The sequence below is a fragment of the Empidonax traillii genome, unplaced genomic scaffold, assembly GCF_003031625.1.
Source record: "Empidonax traillii isolate 1590-97213 ecotype Southwest subspecies unplaced genomic scaffold, ASM303162v1 scaffold763:size302500, whole genome shotgun sequence".
NCBI lineage: Eukaryota > Metazoa > Chordata > Aves > Passeriformes > Tyrannidae > Empidonax > Empidonax traillii.
The window spans coordinates 172,527-190,969 of NW_020955956.1; the positions used below are offsets into that span (position 1 = coordinate 172,527).

Genomic DNA, 18,443 nt, shown 5'->3' on the forward strand with positions numbered 1-18,443 from the left:
TGGGATGCGGGTGGGATGTGGGTGGGATGTTTTGGTGGGATGTGGGTGGGACGTGGGTGGGATGGGGGTAGGATGTGGGTGGGACATGGGTGGGATGCAGGTGGGACGCGGGTGGGATGTCTGGTGCCCCCCAGGCCCAGCCCTGAGGCCCCGCTCCCCCGCAGAACGGCCTGTCGCCCATCCACATGGCAGCGCAGGGCGACCACCTGGACTGCGTGCGCCTGCTGCTGCAGTACAGCGCCGACATCGACGACATCACCCTGGACCACCTGACGCCGCTGCACGTGGCCGCGCACTGCGGCCACCACCGCGTGGCCAAGCTGCTGGTGGAGAAGGGCGCCAAGCCCAACTCCAGAGCCCTGGTGAGCGAGGAGGGGCAGGCGGGGCTGGGCCAGGGGGGACAGGGGGTGTTCCTGCGAGTGGCTGACGGTCTGCCTGTCCGTCTGTCTGTCTGCAGAACGGCTTCACGCCCCTCCACATCGCCTGCAAGAAGAACCACATCCGCGTGATGGAGCTGCTGCTGAAGACAGGGGCCTCCATTGACGCCGTCACAGAGGTGGGTGTGAGCCCAGCCCCAGCTCTGCTGCTGCTGCCTGTACAGGGCAGGCAGGACGAGATGGCCCTGTTGCCTCTGCCGGTGCCCAGGAACCTCTCTGGGAGCTCTTTGCAGCTCAGGACCTGCTGAGCTGGCAGCATCTCCCTGCAGGGCAGGGGTTTGCAGGGGAGATTTTGCCTCTGTGCTGGAACGTGCCCTGGGAGAGGGAGGAAGGGGCAGGAACAGATGTTGACAAGGCCATCAGTCCCATCTTGGCTCCTGACCCCTTTCTCTTCACAGTCTGGCCTGACCCCCCTGCATGTGGCTGCCTTCATGGGGCACCTGCCCATCGTCAAGACCCTGCTGCAGCGTGGAGCCTCTCCTAACGTGTCCAACGTGGTGAGTGCCCACCCTGGCTGGGGCTTTGGGAGCTCAGAATGTTGGGGGACAGCAGGATGTGAGAATTGCTCAAGTTCTGCACCCTCTTTTCCCCTGAGCAGTCCCTGCTGCCCTCTTTGTCCTGGCAGGAGGAACTAGTATGGGCCAGATAAGGTTGCAGGCACTGCTCTCCTCTGCTCAGAGCAGAGGAATGAGTGCAGGAAGGCACACCCCTCCTTCGGCCTCACCACTTTGTCCTGTCCTTGGTACAGAAAGTGGAGACACCCCTACACATGGCAGCCAGAGCTGGGCACACGGATGTGGCAAAGTACCTGCTGCAGAACAAAGCCAAGGCCAATGCCAAGGCCAAGGTAGGTCCAGAGAGCCCGTGTGACACTCAGCTCTGGGAACAGCCAGTGCTGGTTTCTTTGCTCTCACGTGCCCGGAGTCCAGCCTGCCAGGGGCTGTGCAACAGTGGGAGCAGGGCTGGGACCCCTTTGGCATGGCAGGAAGGGACTGCTCCAGGGCTGCCCAAACAGCTCCGTTGCCTCCCTGGCAGGATGACCAGACTCCCCTGCACTGTGCTGCCCGTATCGGCCACACCGGCATGGTCAAACTGCTGCTGGACAACAACGCCAACCCCAACCTGGCCACCACGGCAGGGCACACGCCCCTGCACATCACTGCCAGAGAGGGGCACATGGACACGGCCCTGGCCCTGCTGGAGAAGGGGGCCTTGCAGACCTGCATGACCAAGGTAGGTGTGCACGGCTGTGGAAGGTGTCACCCAGCTGGGCCAAGGCTGGGCAGGCTGGTGGCACAGTGTCCCTGTTGCAGGAGGGGCAGCCTCCTCCTGTGGCACAGCGTGCGCTAGCACTCTCCTCATCTCTGCCACCCTGTGATGGGCTGCCTTTCTCCTCAGAAAGGATTTACCCCTCTCCACGTTGCAGCCAAGTATGGGAAGGTGGATGTGGCAGAATTGCTGCTGGCACATGATGCTCACCCCAATGCAGCAGGGAAGGTGAGTGCTGCTTCTGGAGTTGTGGGAGGAGTGGTACAGCTTGGGGAGAGGATCTGTCTCACCTGTCTGTACCCTCTCCTCCTCTGCAGAATGGCCTGACCCCGCTGCATGTGGCTGTGCACCACAACAACCTGGAGATTGTCAAACTCCTGCTTCCCAAGGGGAGCTCCCCACACAACTCAGCCTGGGTGAGTCTGGGCCGGGTGTCCCCGGGGACGTGGGGAGGTGTTGTGTGATCAGTGCCTGCCAGCCTGTGGCTGGCACTGCCCCTCAATCCTGACACTCAGGGAATGTACGAGGGACCAATCCCCACCAGCCTCTCTCCACACCTGCTGCTCATGCCTGCCTGTCCTCGCGCCACACGTGGGGCAGGCGGGGTGCCAGGCAATGGTCCCGTTCCAGCAGGTAGGCCGTGTCAGGGATGGTCCCTGCTGGCAGCATGGTGGCTGCTGTGTGGGGAACGTGTTTCCATGGCAAGTCCTGCAGAGCAGCACTGCGTGCTGGCAGTTTGGGAAACCACACACGAATGTTTTCATGCAGCTATGAAGCAGTGAGTCAGAAAACCCACGAGCTTGTGAGAGTCGCCCCTTTCCACCTGAGCGTGGGGAGCATCTCCCCACAGAGCAGACCAGCAGTCGCCTCGCTTTCTGTGTTGTTTGCAGAAGCTGCATCCTGAAAACAGCCAAGTGGCTGCTGGTGCCAGCCCTGCCCATCTGGCACTCTCCTCTCCCCTGCGCAGGCTGCCGGCAGACGTGCTGGGCAGGCACCGGGAGCAGCCGGTACCGGTGCCAGCCCCCGTCGGTCTGCGTCACCGACAGCCCGCGCGTCACCCTGGGCAGCGGGTGTCTGCCAGCTGCTCTGCTCCTGCAGCGTGGCAGCAGGGGCAGCACTCAGGGCCCTGCGGTCCCTGCCTGAATACTAATGCTGTGCGTTGGGAGTTCAGCTCAGCTCCTTAGCCAGGCACGTTCCAGGAGGTGTCTGTCTGCCCTGGCCTCTCCGAGCTCCCCGAGGCTGCTGCAGAAATTCATGTGTGGAAAACTCCAGGACAGCCCACAGCAGCTGAACGGGAAGCAGGTGGTCTTTGAAACCCCCATGCTGTCTTGGCTGGAAGAGTGGGATTTGGCCTCAGTGTCAGGGCTAGTAGCTGTCAGGAAGATGGTCTGGGAGCATCCCTGAGCTTCAGGGGCAACTGGGAAGGGCAGACCTGGCCTGCAGGGGCGGGGTGGCACCTCCTGTCCCTGCTGGTCTGCTCGGCGAGGCTGAGCACTGCAAGGAGCCTCTCTCCCCTCAGAACGGGTACACCCCCCTGCACATCGCTGCCAAGCAGAACCAGCTGGAGGTGGCCAGCAGCCTGCTGCAGTACGGGGCCTCTGCAAACGCCGAGTCTGTGCAGGGAGTCACCCCCCTGCACCTGGCTGCCCAGGAGGGGCACGCAGACATGGTGGCCCTGCTTTTCTCCAAGCAAGCCAACGGTGACCTCGGCAACAAGGTAAGTTGTCCCAGCACGTGCTGCCAGGCTGGGGGTGAACAAGCTGGCAGAGATCAGCAGAGTCGCTGCTGGCCAGGCCCCTGTGCCTCCCTGTGCTCGGGGAGCAGTGCCATGGCCAGCAGCACAGTGCCAGTCAGTTTGCCAGGCTGGAGACCTGGCAGAGCCTCTGCTGGTGGAGCTGCAGTGGTGGCACTGCCACTGTGCTGAGACCTCCTCTCTCTGCAGAGTGGCCTGACTCCTCTCCATCTTGTGGCCCAAGAGGGGCATGTGCTGGTTGCTGATGTTCTGGTGAAACATGGAGTGACAGTGGATGCAACGACCAGGGTAAAGTAGCGCACTGACCGTGGCTGTGGTGAAAAACATGAGGGAACTGCCTCTAGGCCTGCTCCAGGAGGAGCATTGCTCTTGTCTTGCTTTGTGCAAGAGACTCCCCTCTCACAGGCATTCTTACCATTTTGCCAGTGTCCTGGGGACTCTTCCTCCTCCACCTCCCACCTCACTGGAGGGATGATTCTTAACTGCTCCCATAGCTCACCCCTACACCCCTGGGTACAGCACAGTCTGCAGTGAGCCCTCTGCCCTGGTCCTGGGCTCCTGGGGAAACACCCACACATGTGCCTCATCCCTCGTGCGTGGGGGCTTGCCTGTGGGATGAGCATATCCAAACCAGAAGGGCAGAAAGCACCGCTGAGGAGAGACTGAGACCTCATCTCGTCTTTCAGATGGGCTATACCCCCCTGCATGTGGCCAGCCACTATGGAAACATCAAGCTGGTGAAGTTCTTGCTGCAGCACCAAGCCGATGTCAATGCCAAGACTAAGGTACAAAGTTATCCTGTGCTCCAAGGACCCGTCTGCCCTGGGCAACAGCATGCAGGCTGATGGAGAAGAGAGCTGCCCTCATGCTCTGGGGGCATTTCTGGGGCAGCAGGCTCCCAGAACTGATGGCAGCACCCTCTATCCTCCCCTGCAGCTGGGCTACACCCCCCTGCACCAAGCAGCGCAGCAGGGCCACACGGACGTGGTGACGCTGCTGCTGAAGCACGGGGCCTCTCCCAATGAGATCAGCACGGTGAGTACTGATCACCCTCACCTCCTCACCCTGGGACCAGCCCAGGCAGCTGCCCAGGCCCCCTGTGGCTGCTGCTGACCCAGTCTCTGCTCCCTGGCAGAACGGCACCACTCCCCTGGCCATCGCAAAGCGCCTCGGTTACATTTCCGTCACGGACGTGCTCAAGATCGTCACAGAGGAAACTGATATCCCGGTGAGCCCCCCGGGGAACAGGCACCAGGACCCTGGGGAGGAGGGCTGGGGCTGGGAGCAGCTGGGATGGCTGTGCAGTGAAGGGCTCCTCTGACTCTGCTCTGCTCCCACAGCCAGTTGGTGACAAGCACCGCATGAGCTTCCCGGAGACTGTAGATGAGATTCTGGATGTATCAGAGGATGAAGGTGAGGGGCAGGAGCTGGGTCAGTGTGGCAGGCAGCAGCCACAGGGATGGCACTGGTGTTCCTGCTGGCTGGGGTGGGGGAGCTGTGGGTCCTGCAGTGGAGGATGAGGGGAGCCCACCAGCCTCTTCGTGTGGCACCTCCTGACTCGGGTGCTTCCCTGCACTGTGCAGGAGGGATATGCCTGGACCCCTCTGTGATCCCAAGCCCCAGGGACGGCGTGTGGAGAGCCCTTGGGCATGCAGAGCACTCCCTGTGCCCTGCTCTGCCGGGGGGGAACCAGCTCCCAGCCCAGCTGCAGCTGGTCTGCTCCTGCACCCTCCCACCAAGACCTCACCTTTGCCTCTTCTTACTTTGCAGGCACTGCTCATGTCACAGTAATGGGTATGAACTGTGTCCCCTGCCCCAGCTCAATGGCCCATTTCACCCCATGGCCACTAACCATCCGCACGCCATGTCCATCTGCTGAGCCTCGCTGTGGGCTGGGGCTCCCCCGTGCCAGCCCTGCCATCCCGCCCTGCCCATCCATGTCCGTGCTGCTTGCTGTGGTGTGACTGCATGAATGGGCATCCTCCCACTCGGGAGGACCCTGAGTCCCTGTTGGCCCCAGGCCCTGCTCCTGGCAGGCAGAGGAACCTGGTTCTGTGCCCCTCCACAGCCACCCCGTGCCATGCTGGCCCGAGCAGGGATTAACCTGAGAGCTTGAGGTCTCTGTGCTCCTGTGGTCCCCTCCCCATCTCTGGGGCACTCTCTTTGCTTTGGGAGCTGCTGGACACTCTCCCACAGGGCACTGGCAAGAGCCAAGCCTGGTGGGCTCATTAGCAGGTGTTAGTGGGGCCAGCGGGCAGCGCTGCCAGGGCTCTGTGCCTCCAGTGTGGGTGCACCCCCAGCCCTGCCTACGCCCCTGTCCCAGGGATCCAAGGATAGGGTGTCCCCTGCAGGCTCTGCTCTGTGTTTGGTGCTGTCAGTGAACAGCTGAGGCTCCTGATGGCTCCCACAGCTCCTGTGCCACTGGCCCACTGCATGGGCCCTGCCTCGCCAGCAGACCCCCTCTGGCAGAGAGCAAACCCCTCCGTGTGTGACTGAGGCCCAGGGGACAAGTGTGTGTGTCCAGGAGTGGGAGCAGGGATGGGCCCTCCCTCCAGCTGTGAGGAGGGAGGGGGGCAAGGGCTGGATGTCTGTGTTTCCCTTGCCCACCTGCCTCTGCGTGCTGAGCCAGCTCTCGCTTTCAGAGGAGGAGCTGATGGCACCAAAACCCAGGACAGCTGATCTCAGGGACCAGGAAGGCAAGAGGGAGATACTGGAGTTCATGACCACGACGACACTGGAGCAAACGTAAGAGAGCTGTGTGGTGGGGAGGGAGCAGGTACAGGGCACAGAACCAGCCTTGTGCTGGCCTGGGCTGCCCACGGGGCAGGGACAGCTCTGGGAAAGGAACAGATCACTGAGCCCCCATCAGCTGGCACGGCAGGCACAGCTGGTCAGTGCTGTTCCTGCACCAGGACATGAGACTGCTGCTGCCTCTGCCTTTGTCCAGCAGCCCCAGGACTCTGTGGGGATGGATGGGGGCTGAGGGACACAGGCCTGCCACTTCACTGGCTGTCACTGATCTCTCTTACCAGGGTGGAGTCTCCAGCTGTCCTGCAGGTCCCCTGTGTCCCACCTGAAACTGTGGTGACCAGAGCAGAGGAGACTGAGCAGGTAGGACCTGTGGAGACAGAAGCTGAGCAAGTCAGCCTGCTGCATGCACCCTCGGTGTCCCCACAGGAGGTGAGCATGAGACACAGCCTGCCACAGCCTCCCCCAGGCATTCCCTGCTGGGGGCAGCTCCATCATCACCAAGCCAAAGCATGATGTGGGTAGTTGGCATTGACCCAGTGGTACAGGACTGTCCAGGGACCACTGTGAGACTGTGTAAGGGTGGGCAGGCTCAGCACCTCCAGATAGGACTCTTTGCCCATGGGGTCTCTTTGCTGCCTTACACAGCCCTCCAAGGAGTTCGACGAGGACTCCCTGATCCCCAGCAGCCCTGCCACTGAGACCTCGGATAACATCAGCCCGGTGGCCAGCCCGGTGCACACGGGGTGAGTGCCCAGCCCGTGCAGCACGGGCGTGCTCTGTGCACGTGCTGGCTGCTCGGTGCCCACTGCCCGTGCCTCTGCCCCTCCAGGTTCCTGGTGAGCTTCATGGTGGATGCCCGTGGGGGCTCCATGCGGGGCAGCCGGCACCACGGGCTGCGCGTGGTCATCCCGCCCCGCGCCTGTGCCGCTCCCACCCGCATTACCTGCCGCCTGGTGAAGCCCCAGAAGCTGCCTGCGCCCCCTCCGCTGGCTGAGGAGGAGGGTCTGGCCAGCAGGATCATCGCCCTGGGGCCTGCTGGTGCCCAGTTCCTCAGGTGAGCACAGAGAGACGGAGGTCAGCAGCTCTGCCTTCTTCCCCCGGCAGCTGCCCGGCGTGGGCAGGCACTCTGCCCCAGCCCACCTTGTTGCCTGCGTGTCCTGGTGGCAGCATGTGGGTGCCAGTGCCCTTTCTCTGCTGTCTGCAGCCCCGTCATCGTGGAGATCCCACACTTTGCCTCGTACGGGCGCGGGGACCGCGAGCTGGTGGTGCTGCGCAGCGAGAACGGCTCCGTGTGGAAGGAGCACCGCAACCGCTACGAGGAGAGCTACATGGACCAGCTGCTCAACGGCATGGACGAGGGTGAGCTGGGCAGGCAGGGGCTCCATCCTGCACTGCTCCCTGCAGGTAGGGCTGTGCTGGCCGGGGTGGTGGGACGGGGCTGAGCCCTGTGGTGGGTGCAGCGGGAGGGGTGTTGGGTGACAGCCGCAGGCTTGGTGTGTGAGCACTGACAGCTGTGCTGCCCTTGCAGAGCTGGAGAGCCAGGAGGAGCTGGATAAGAAGAGAGTCTGCCGCATCATCACCACCGACTTCCCTCTCTACTTTGTGGTCATGTCCCGGATTTGCCAGGACTGTGATATGATCGGCCCTGAGGGAGGGTGTTTGAAAAGCACGCTGGTGCCCATGGTACAGGCCACCTTCCCAGACACTGCTGTCACTAAGAGAGTGAGGCTGGCCCTACAGGTGAGCCCCAGAAGGCCTGGCCCAGGGCCCAGACACGCTCCTGCAGGGAGGGGTGGGCGTCTGTCCCAGCCCGGGGAAGAACCATGCACGATGCCTCTCCTTTTTCCACCCCCAGGCACAGCCCGTGCCTGACGAGCTGGTGACCAAGCTGCTGGGGAACCAAGCGACCTTCAGCCCCATTGTCACGGTGGAGCCACGACGGAGGAAATTCCACCGACCCATTGGCCTCCGCATCCCGCTGCCACCATCCTGGAAGGACAATCCGAGGGACAGCGGGGAGGGTGACACCACCAGCCTGCGCCTGCTCTGCAGTGTGATCGGTGAGGCTGCCAGTCCCTCTGCATGTGCTCTCCACGGGGGCAGGCTGGGCTGCCGCAGGGGGATGCAGCTCCTGGGAGCTGAGGAAAGGGCACAGCAGTGGAGAGAGCAAATGCTTAGGGGATGCAGACCCCAGGCTTATGGAAGGACAGTGTGCTCACCCTTGCTTTCTGCCGCAGGAGGGACAGCCCAAGCCCAGTGGGAAGACATAACAGGCACCACGAAGCTGGTCTACGAAAATGAGTGTGCTAACTTTACCACCAATGTGTCTGCCAGGTGAGTCCTGGTTGAATGTGCGGGGATGTCTGGTGCTCCTTGGACCTTCTTGGCCTTTGCCAGGAGAAGTCTTTTGTCCTGTGCTCGTTGTGGTGCTGCCCCATTCCTACATGCAGGGCAGTTGCTTCCAGCCATGAGGCCCCCATGCATCAGGAAGCACTCATGACAACAGGGTGTGCAGAGGGAAGGGCGCCATTCTTTGTATTTGGGTTTGTCCCCATCCCAGATGGGGCTCCACCTGCACCCAGCTCTTGGGGCACCCTCTGCGGTCCAGTTTGCTGGTGGGGAGGGCATGGGGGCAGCTCCGCTGGTGCCACTGGTGCCCCTGCCCAGCAGCACCCCGACCCAGCTCTCCCACAGGTTCTGGCTGGCTGACTGCCCGCGCACGGCTGAGGCCGTGCACTTCGCCACCATGCTGTACAAGGAGCTGACAGCTGTGCCCTACATGGCCAAATTCGTGGTGTTTGCCAAGATGAACGATGCACGGGAAGGCCGGCTGCGCTGCTACTGCATGACTGATGACAAGGTTGACAAGACCTTAGAGCAGCACGAGAACTTCACTGAGGTGGCCCGCAGCAGGGACATTGAGGTTTGTCCCCAGCACACGCGTGGAGGGCAGCAGGGAGAGAGAGGGCTGACAAAGTGAGGGGAGACTGATGCCAGTGGAGGGGCCTGGCCCTGGCTCGAGTAGGAGAGTCGAGGTTACCTGCCCTGACCAGGAGCAGGAGAAGCAGCTTTGCACAGGGGCTGAGCCTGTTTTCTGCTCCCTGCCAGGTGGTAGAGGGGATGCCTTTGCACGTTGAACTCTCAGGGAACCTGGTGCCTGTCAAGAAGGCCACTCAGCCCCGCACCTTCCTCTTCCAGTCCTTCCGGGAGAATCGTCTTGCCATCCCCATCAAGGTAATGTCAGGGTGCAGGACTGGGCAGCAGTTGGGGCCCTTGGCTTGTGCCAGGCTGGCTAACTGGGCTCTTGGCACTCAGGTCCGGGACAGCAGCCGGGAAGCCAGCGGCTCCCTGTCCTTCTTGCGCAAGGCCATGAAATATGAGGACCTCCAGCATGTGCTCTGCCACCTGAACATCAGCATACCCCCCTGCACCAAGGTCAGTGTCTGGCACTCTGGGAGGGGGCAGCGAGGGCAGGAGACAGCCCTTGCTGCCAGCTTTGCTTCCTCAGCTTCTCCACACGGCCATGCCATGCCCCTCTGTGGCTGGGGGAGAAGCAGTGGTGCCAGGGCAGAGCTGTTGCCCCCTTTACAAGCTGTTGAGCCCTTGGCTTGTCCCCACTCTCACAGGGAAGCGGCAGCGAGGAGCGGAGGAGGACCCTGACGCCGCTGTCTCTGCGGGAGCGGTACAGCATCCTCAGTGAGACCAGTTTTGGTATGCAGCCAGCTGGGACGCTCGAGCCCATCACCACCTGTGCCTGGGGTGCCCAAGGCAGTGGAGAGGCTGAGCTGACCCCACTGTACTCACACTCATGGCAGCTCCCCTTTCCCTGCGGGTTTCCTTGGTCCTGCCTGCAGGGCAGTGCTGTGCCTGTGGGGCTGCGAGACCCCGATGGCCAGCACCCCACTGCCCTCACCGTTCTGTGCAGCTGAAGCTGTGACTCCCTCTTCTTCTCCAGGCTCTCTGAGCAGCACGGACAAGGCAGACCAGAAGATGGTTGACATAGCAGAACAGCTGGGCCTCAGCTGGGCTGGTGAGTCCACCCTGACAGATCCGAGGATGCTCAGCACTCCTTGGGAAGCTGACACACTTAGGGAAGCTGGAAGCAAGGTGTTGGGTGGAGTGACTGTGCTTTGCCCTGGGCCCACGCTGAGAGTGTTCCAGGGCACTGGAGTGAACTTTCCTGCGTGTGTCACACACACGGGTGCCAGGCCTGTGCTTTGTCACGAGCTGCGTGTGCTGCTGCTGTTCATGGAGACCCAGCACTGTCACTGCAGCCACACACCCAACTGGCAGTGCCCACACTTATCCCTGTCCTGAGACCCTGCTGGGCTGGTCACAACCAGCCTGGGCAGGGGGGCTTCAGCCTCTGCCCCATCCCAGCTCCTGCATGTTCTGTATTCAGCTGTGTGTAACAGAGAGTCTCTGCACCGGGCCTGGCTGAGCCCTTCACAGTGTCCCTAGCCTGGTGGGGGGCACCAGAGGGTGTGATACTGAGATGTGATGTGATACTGAGATGTGGTGTTTCCCCCAGAGCTGGCACGCGAGCTGCAGTTCGGAGTGGACGACATCAACAGGATACGTGTGGAGAACCCCAACTCCCTTCTGGAGCAGAGCATAGCCTTACTCAACCTCTGGGTCAGCCGCGAGGGCAAGAACGTCAAGAGTGAGTGGTTGTGGTGCCCTGTTAGGGGCAGGTGCTCTGTTACAGGCACAGAGGTGGCAGCACTGGCTCGTGCATACCTGCCCATCTGGAGGGCGTCTGGGGCACGGCTGTGCTCCCCAGGTGACCAGGTTGTTGACACCGGTTTCCCCCTGCAGTTGAGAATCTGTACACGGCACTGAGGAACATCGACCGCGGCGAGATCGTCAACACGCTGGAGGGCTCTGGCCGGCAGAGCCGCAGCCTGAAGGGCAGCTGGCGCTACACGGACAGAGAATACTCCCTCTCGCCATCCCAGATGAATGGTGAGCCCCAGCTCCTGGTGGGGACTGCAGGAGGGCCATGGGGTCACGGTCTGTGCAGAGAGAGATCGGGGCTGGTGTCTTGCCTGACCAGGTTGCACCTGCTGAGAACTCAGTGGGCACAAGGTGTTGCTGACAGACGTGGCCTCTTCAGTGGGGCTTACGCTGCAGGAAACTTGGCCCTGTCGTGCTACCTTCTCAGAAACTCTCCAGGTGGGGTTGACACGTGTTCCTTATCCCAGTGTGCCAGGGAGAGGTGCCTCTGGCTGTGCAAGCTGAGCAGTAGCCAGGGAGCTCGTGGAGTCCTGGCTGTGTGGCTTTGGTGTGTCCGGGCTGGGCCCCAGGCAGAGCGTGCCTGGGTGTGGGGACACAGCCTGGCTCAGCTGCAGCATGTGCTGCCAGGGAGCAGGCACACTGGACAGGGGCAGGGCTTTGTGCTGCTGCAGCCCTGCACTGTGGCTCTGCCCCTGCAGCGCTGGCTCATCGCTCTCTCCCTCTCTGTCTCTCCCCTTGTTCTGCTCTCTCAAACATGCCACCTAGTGCTGCCAGGTGCGGGCACTCCTGTGGGTCACTTCTTGTCACCTTTCTCCTCTGAGCTCATCCTGGCCTCTCCTTCTCTCATCTTCCTCCACTGCCTGTCTCCACTGTCTCCACCTCAGCTGAGCCCTCCGGGAGCCGCGTCCTGCTCCGGCGACTGCATGTCACCAGGGACTGCCCATCCTGGGGGGTGTCGTGCTTGCAGGCAGCCATCCCAGGCCTCCTCCTCCTGCACGGGCTGCTCTCCTCCCCCCGCTGGCCCTGCACTGCATGTCCCTGGCCAGGTGCCTGCACAGGGGTGAGGTGCCCTTTCTGTGCTGGAGGTCCCAGCTGTACCCTGTGCCCTGGCTGTGGCTGGCATTCCCTGGCTGCCTGGGGAACGGAATGGGTTTGCTGCCGATCTCCGGGGGTTGGGGGGGAAAGAATTGATGGCTCAGAACTGAAAAAAGCTGAGCAAAGCCACCTGCATGGCTCGGACTGCCTGGCTTGGTTGTAGTCCCTATGGATGTGCCTGAGCTGTGCACATGGCCCCGAGTGACGAGGACATAACAACTGCTTGTAGCCCTGGGGAGACCAACAGGGTTGTAAGGCCCTGGCTGCCTCCTGCAGGGCCTTGGGGCTGCATGACATTTACCGGCACCATCCTTCCCTGCTCACGGTACTTTCAACCTGCTCCTCTGTGATGTGGAGAGTGTTTGGCTTTGGGAGTCAGTGTCTGCCAGGCTTGGCCACCTGAACTCCAGGCTAACTGCCAGCCAGCTGGTGCTGGATGGGGGCTGTGGGCAGAGACCTGGGGTCTGATGGAGCAGGGTAGCAAAGAGGGCACTGCATCCTGCAGTGTGAACACCAGGCCAGTCCTCCTCATGGGAGCAGGCAGCCCCAGAGCCTGCCCAGACCAGCCCCAGCACTCGAAGGGAGGCATGGCAGCACTTGCAGGGACCATGTGAAAGCAGCTGCTGCTGTGAGCAGCACGGGGGGCTGTGGCATGACCATCGCTGTCCTTGGGGCAGGCATCCTCCCCGAGGCTGTTTCCCATTTCCCCCTTGCCCACTGTGCTTGTGCGTGCGTGAGACGGCTGCTGGAGACGTTGCCTCTGTCTGCCCATATAGGTTACGCTTCGCTGCAGGACGAGCTGCTGTCCCCCGCCTCCCTGCATTACACACTGCCATCCCCGCTGCGTGCCGACCAGTACTGGAATGAGGTGGCCATCATGGATGCTATCCCCATGGCTGCCACTGAGCAGGACGCCCTGATGGAGATGTCCGACATGCAGGTGTGGTCCTCGGGGCTCACCCCCTCTCTGGTGACGGCTGAGGACTCCTCTCTGGAGTGCAGCAAGGCCGAGGACTCGGACGCCACAAGCGAAGGCCGGTTCACAGGGCAGCTTCTAGCAGATGTGCATGGCCCAGACCACATGGGCTCTATGGACCTGGTTGAGGATGACACAGTGGACTCAGATGCCATGAATGGCCTGATTGACCTTCTAGAGCAGGAGGAAGGGCAGAGGCCAGAGGGGAAGATGCCAGCCGGTGATCATCAGCCAGGGACTGGGGAGCAGGACCCGGAGAGTGAAGTCTCTTTTGTTTCAGTTCAGCAGAAGGTGCAAGCCAGGATCACGACATCACCTACTATTAGCCACGCTGTGGAGAAGAGTGCAGAGAGGTACTGCAGCCTGAGCGCCAGGGTGACCACGGGAGGGGAGCAGAACTGCTTTCGCCAGCTACTGCCCTGTGCTGGGCCAGCTGCAATAATCTGCCAGCTTTGCTTGCGTCTCTGCTGGTCTCCATCTCTGGAGCCCAGGCACACGGAGCATGGTTGGGCCGAGTGCCTCGTGGCCCTCTGGCGATGCTCCGGGGGGCTCCTTGCAGAGCACCTGGCACAGGGAGCCCAGGCAGACAGCCAGGCCCTGCATGTAGGTTGTGCTTACCAGAGCCATCCCCACCTGGGCTGCCTCCTCCCATGTTCCCAGTGGCACTGGACCCATGAGGTCCCTGGCAGCACCCAGTGATGCTCCACAGCGTCGCCTTAGACCCTGTGAGGCTGTAGGGTGGGCAGGGAGCATGGCAGGGAGGCTGTCTGTGCCCTTTGTGCATCTGTACTCTGTGCTGCTTCTGCTGGGAGCCTGGCAGCAGCGTGAGCCGGGGAGCCAGCGCCCGGCGGGGTGCGGGCTGCGCCGGTGTGCCTGCGGAGCTCGGCTGTGCTCGGGGGGCAGCACTCCACGGCAAAGCTGACTGCCTCTCTCTCTCTGTCTCTCTCTCCCTGTCCCTCTCCGGTGCCCAGGCTGAGGGACTGGAATGCAGAAGGCTCCTTTATCTCCTGCCTACAGGACCTGACAGCGGGCTCCTGGCAGGAGGGGGTCACCCGAAGGCTGCTCCCAACGCACACCACGGCCCCCGAGGCACAGGGCCAGGAGCAAGGGCAGGTCCTGGTGCCGGCCGTGGAGCTGATGCGGATCAGCTCTGCAGAGGACAGCGACTGGCAGCCTCAGCACCCCACGGGCGGCTGGCAGGAGGAGGCCCACAGCCGCTTCTTTGGGCAGGTGAGGGTAAGAGCAGGGGCCTTGGGCCTGCAGAAGGTGGAGACCCTACGGACAGCCTTTTCTGGAGCCTGCTGCCAGGACAGTCAGGCACACCGGGTGCTAGCTCTGCAAATCTCCTGGCACACCTCCTGCCCCTAGCGGTGCCTCTCAGCCCAGAATAGCCTGCTGTGCTTGATACCTGAGCCCTTGCTCTCCGTTTATAACCCAGTCACCCTCTCTGACTTCTTCCTTATTGAGTATCTGCCCTGGCTGCTGGCCCAACAGCCTGATGGAGCCAGAAATAGAGCTGGTCTGGGGGCCAGGCTTGGGTGGTGGGCACGATGGCACGGTCACACGGAGCCAGCAGGTACAAGGCGAGGGCAAGCCCCTTTCCCCAGCCAGGGCACGCAGAGCCATCCCGGCAGCACGGTCACGCTTGGAGGTGGCTGCTCAGCTCTGCCGAGGGCGTCTCCTGAGTCACGGGTGATTCCAATGACATCCCAAAGCCCTGGCTCCTGCCCAGGCCTTCGTTTGTCCCGTGGCAGAGGCACTGCACGCTGCTCTCTCACCGCAGGCGGGAGGACAGGCTGTTGGCAAGCTGACGGAGAAGAGGGACAGAGCTGTCCCGGTTATTAGTGCCTGGCTGGGGCAGTGCTGGCCCCATGACTTTGAGAGGAGCTGCGAGCGCAAAGGACAGCGCAGCTGCCCGCTCCCTTCTCGCCGCCCCCAGCCAGCTGGGCTGTGCCAGCTCTGGTTACAGAGCCGGGGGGGCTCCGGCGGGCAGACCCGCAGCGCGGCCCCAGCCCGGGGCATGGCTGCGCTCTGACAGCGGGCACGGACCCGCTGGGGCACGATGTGGGCTCTCCTGGCCCAGCTGCTGATCGCGCTGGTGCTGCTGGCGTTCTTCCTGGTCAGCTGCCAGAACGTCATGCACATCGTCAGGGGCTCTGTCCGCTTCCTGCTCAAACACGCCCACCGGGAGCTGGACAAGGAGCTCGGGGAGAGCCCGGGGCTGGCGGATGATGAGGAGGCTCTCTCCGCCAGAGTCGTCCGCCGGCGCGTCCTCGTGAAGGTAACGAGCAGGGAGCGAGAGACATCCCGGGGCAGATGCGGAGGAAAGCAGTGACGGGGCAGGGCAGGGTTGGAGCCGGAGGCTGTGTCGTGCTTGTCAGGCGTACTGTTCTACCTGAAAAGGGACTCCCCTCACCCGTCTCAAATGCCCTGATCTCCCTCCTGTTGCTGCAGGGGAACGAAGTCCTTCATCTCCCTGGAGAGCAGGTGACTGAGGAGCAGTTCACAGACGATCAAGGCAATATCATCACCAAGAAGGTGAGTGATCAGGGGCAAGATATGGACAAGGGCACACAGAAGCCTTTCTTCTCTCCCCTCCACCCATTCCCTGTTCCTCCCTGTAGCACAGGGGTCCATGCAGGGCACTCGTGTCCTGCTCTCTTCGGTTATGGCACTTCGGCTCCTGGGATGGAGGCTGCCCCGTGCAGTTTAGGGCCAGACTGGGTGAGGAGGGAGGCATGGTGTCCTGGAGCTAGCTGTGACACCGGCTGTGTGGGTCTCCACAGATTATCCGGAAGGTGGTGCGTCAGCTGGGCCCCGGTGACATGGGTGACAGGCAGGAACAGGAGGAGCTGATTCTGGAGGGCTCCCTGCAGGAGCCCCAAGACCTGGAGGCTGAGGATGATCACTTCATGAAATACTCCTTCTTGCACCGGGATGGTCTGGGGGCCAAGGTACAGTGTGGCTCTTAGCCCTGCCTTGCAGGCAGCCTGCCTGGGCCAGCACCACCTCTGCAGTACTCTCAGGCTTTGGGATTGTGCCACCCTCTGTCCTTTCTTCTGCCCTGCTCTCCTCTCCTGTATTCCCTCTAAAAATTCCAGGGGCAAATCTTGCCCACTGCCCCCGTCTTCTTGCTCGGTGTCTTCTGCCAACTGACTCTGCCTTTCCCTCTCCTGTCCTCTTCTGTGTGTCTGTCTTCACCTGGGTGGTGTCCTGCTTCCTGCCCTGCGGCTTCCTCAGGAGGAGGTGCGAGTGCGTGTCCCGAAACCAGAGGTCTCCGGGGGCAGGATGGGGGCTCAGATAGTGAAACGAGCCAGCCTGAAGAGGGGGAAGCAGTGACCCCTCAAATGGCCTCTTTTGAGGTAACCCCACCTTTGCTCTTCCTTCTGCCCGTGCTGCTGCCTGCACTGAGCTGCTGGTCGTGCACATTCTCCCAGGGAGAGTGTAATGTGGCTGTGCCCAGCTCTTGGCCTGCAGAGAGGGGTGGCTGTGCTGCAGCAAAGTGCTGAGGGTGGGCAGCAGTGTGCCCCTGCTACTGGGTGTGAGGGCACAGAGTGCCCCGATGCCCTGACCAGCTGTGTGCACAGCACCCCACGGCACCCCCTTCCCGAGGGGTGCAGCCAGGCACTGGCAGAGCTGTGGGTCAGATGAGGGGTGTCCCAGTTCTGTGGGGCCAGGGAGATGCAGCATGTGCTGCCAGCCAGGGAGAGGGTGGCAGTGAGGGGCAGTGAGGCCAGGATGGAGGTACAGGCCATGGCAGGGTGGACATCAGGCAGTAGGGATGCAGGAGTGGCAGGTGCAGGGACATGACCCTTGCAGGGGCTGGGACAGAGCACCTGCCTTTGGCCTAGGACGTTTCTTCCACTGATCCACAGCGTGAGTTCAGAATTATCCCTTGAGTTTTGTGCATTGCTGGTCCCCCTGCCTTCCTCGTGGGGTGGGTCTAGAGCAGGCTGAGGCAGGGTGCTTGGCACAGCACACTTGGGCCCAGCTGCATCACTGTCCTTGGCACACTCGCTTCTGGCCATCAGTGCAGCACTGGGGGAAGGTGTTGCACGAGTGCTCCCCAGCTGCCCAGCACTGCCTGGGCATGGGAGGGACAGTTGGTCCCCTGCTGTCCATGCATGGCTGTCCCCCCTGTGAGCACATGTTCATGCAGACCCCATCCCCATCTCCTCTGAGTGCCTCACTCCCCAGACAGTCCCTGGCTCTGTCTCTCTCTGGGGCACTGCTCCTGCTGCTTTGCTTTTGCTGTTTTCTGTCGTGTGTGGAAGGTAGCCCAGGGCATGCATGGGGGTTGTGTGGGGTCTTCCTCACTGCTGGGAGAGGGAGGTGCAATCAGCCACCCTGCTGAGGCTGGGGGCTCCGTCCCAGAGCCTAGAGCAGCCCTCCCAGCTCCTTCCCAGTGCCATGTTGCTGTTGGTGCTGCTCAGCCCCTGCTTGCTGTTCTCTGCAGTGCCATGTGTGTCACTGCTCCTGGTTCCGTGCAGGACACTTATGGGTGCTCTGTCACTGTTTCTCTGACACTCCCCGAAACTTGTCTTGTGGTTGCTGGGCAGAATGGGTGCATGTGGGCTGAGCACAGGGTGCAGAAGGGGTGCCAGGGTGCCATGTGCCTGGCTGCCCCCACCCTTTCTCCTGGCTGTGCCACGGATGCCTGGTAACCCCATCTCTCTGTACGTGTTTCTCCAGGATCGCACCTCAACACCAAACCACTGAACTCCACACACGTTCTGACACATACCTGAGAAGAGAGGAGAGGAGAGCAGAGAGTGGAGGGGAGCAGGGCTGGCTGTACATGTTTCTATAGGCTAATGGCATGATTTCTGTATGAGACATACTTACCGTCCTATCCGCATGACTGACTGACTGCAAGACGCATGAGCTACAGTTCTTCAAACTGACGGAGGGGCCTCCGTCCCTGCCCCGCTGCTGCCAGGAGCCCAGGGACAGCAGCACGCGCCAGGGGCATCCTCTCAGCGCCTCTGCGAGGCAAGAGCTGGACTAGAAGACAGCGAGAGGGAAGGAAATTCCACCCTCGTGTGATTGCGTGTGTAGATGCATCCCCACGCCCGTGCTCCGGCTGCAGGAGGGAAGCTGGGGCAGCATGGCACTGCTCACCACGGGAGGAGAGGTGCTCGGCCCCCCCAGTGCCTCTGCTGGACTTGCTTCTCGTCCCTCCCAGTGAGTGCTGGGTTTTGGGGAGGGGTGAGGGGAGGCTGCAGGGAGCACAGCTGCCCTGGGCAGAGGGACAATGCAGGGCTGCCCTTCCTCTCCCCAGCACGTGCAACCTCTCCCGCCAGGGCAAGGCTCTGGGCTGAGCACTGAGCTCGTTACTTGTGTTGAAAGTGTGAACTGTACAGCAATCAGCCTTGTGTATATGAACCGATAAATACTATGCAAACCCCTAGGGACACTCTAGCAG

The 18,443-nt window shown here is 62.1% G+C and overlaps 1 protein-coding gene across 10 annotated transcripts in view; it reads left to right on the forward strand.

Moving 5' to 3' along the window:
• ANK1 (ankyrin 1) overlaps positions 1-17,887 on the forward strand; it is a 49,833-nt gene extending 31,946 nt beyond the window's left edge. For 2 of the 10 annotated variants that reach the window (XM_027901115.1, XM_027901119.1), the window contains 35 exons: positions 165-362; positions 458-556; positions 836-934; positions 1,186-1,284; positions 1,473-1,670; positions 1,836-1,934; positions 2,024-2,122; positions 3,226-3,423; positions 3,649-3,747; positions 4,146-4,244; positions 4,396-4,494; positions 4,595-4,687; positions 4,800-4,872; positions 6,102-6,204; positions 6,492-6,570; positions 6,856-6,953; positions 7,040-7,264; positions 7,415-7,569; positions 7,739-7,950; positions 8,066-8,270; positions 8,448-8,544; positions 8,905-9,133; positions 9,319-9,444; positions 9,526-9,645; positions 9,837-9,921; positions 10,166-10,240; positions 10,742-10,873; positions 11,029-11,175; positions 11,713-11,721; positions 12,819-13,371; positions 13,990-14,248; positions 15,473-15,556; positions 15,805-15,972; positions 16,259-16,380; positions 17,711-17,887. In XM_027901115.1, the coding sequence (XP_027756916.1) occupies positions 165-362; positions 458-556; positions 836-934; positions 1,186-1,284; positions 1,473-1,670; positions 1,836-1,934; positions 2,024-2,122; positions 3,226-3,423; positions 3,649-3,747; positions 4,146-4,244; positions 4,396-4,494; positions 4,595-4,687; positions 4,800-4,872; positions 6,102-6,204; positions 6,492-6,570; positions 6,856-6,953; positions 7,040-7,264; positions 7,415-7,569; positions 7,739-7,950; positions 8,066-8,270; positions 8,448-8,544; positions 8,905-9,133; positions 9,319-9,444; positions 9,526-9,645; positions 9,837-9,921; positions 10,166-10,240; positions 10,742-10,873; positions 11,029-11,175; positions 11,713-11,721; positions 12,819-13,371; positions 13,990-14,248; positions 15,473-15,556; positions 15,805-15,972; positions 16,259-16,357 (4,812 nt within the window). In that variant the 3' untranslated portion in view covers positions 16,358-16,380; positions 17,711-17,887. Of the gene's footprint in view, positions 1-164; positions 363-457; positions 557-835; positions 935-1,185; positions 1,285-1,472; positions 1,671-1,835; positions 1,935-2,023; positions 2,123-3,225; positions 3,424-3,648; positions 3,748-4,145; positions 4,245-4,395; positions 4,495-4,594; positions 4,688-4,799; positions 4,873-5,229; positions 5,254-6,101; positions 6,205-6,491; positions 6,640-6,855; positions 6,954-7,039; positions 7,265-7,414; positions 7,570-7,738; positions 7,951-8,065; positions 8,271-8,447; positions 8,545-8,904; positions 9,134-9,318; positions 9,445-9,525; positions 9,646-9,836; positions 9,922-10,165; positions 10,241-10,741; positions 10,874-11,028; positions 11,176-11,712; positions 11,722-12,818; positions 13,372-13,989; positions 14,249-15,070; positions 15,300-15,472; positions 15,557-15,804; positions 15,973-16,258; positions 16,381-17,710 lie in introns of those variants that run through there. The other 8 variants (XM_027901113.1, XM_027901120.1, XM_027901114.1 and 5 more) reach the window with 6 other exon arrangements.
• The last annotated feature ends 556 nt before the right edge of the window (positions 17,888-18,443 follow it).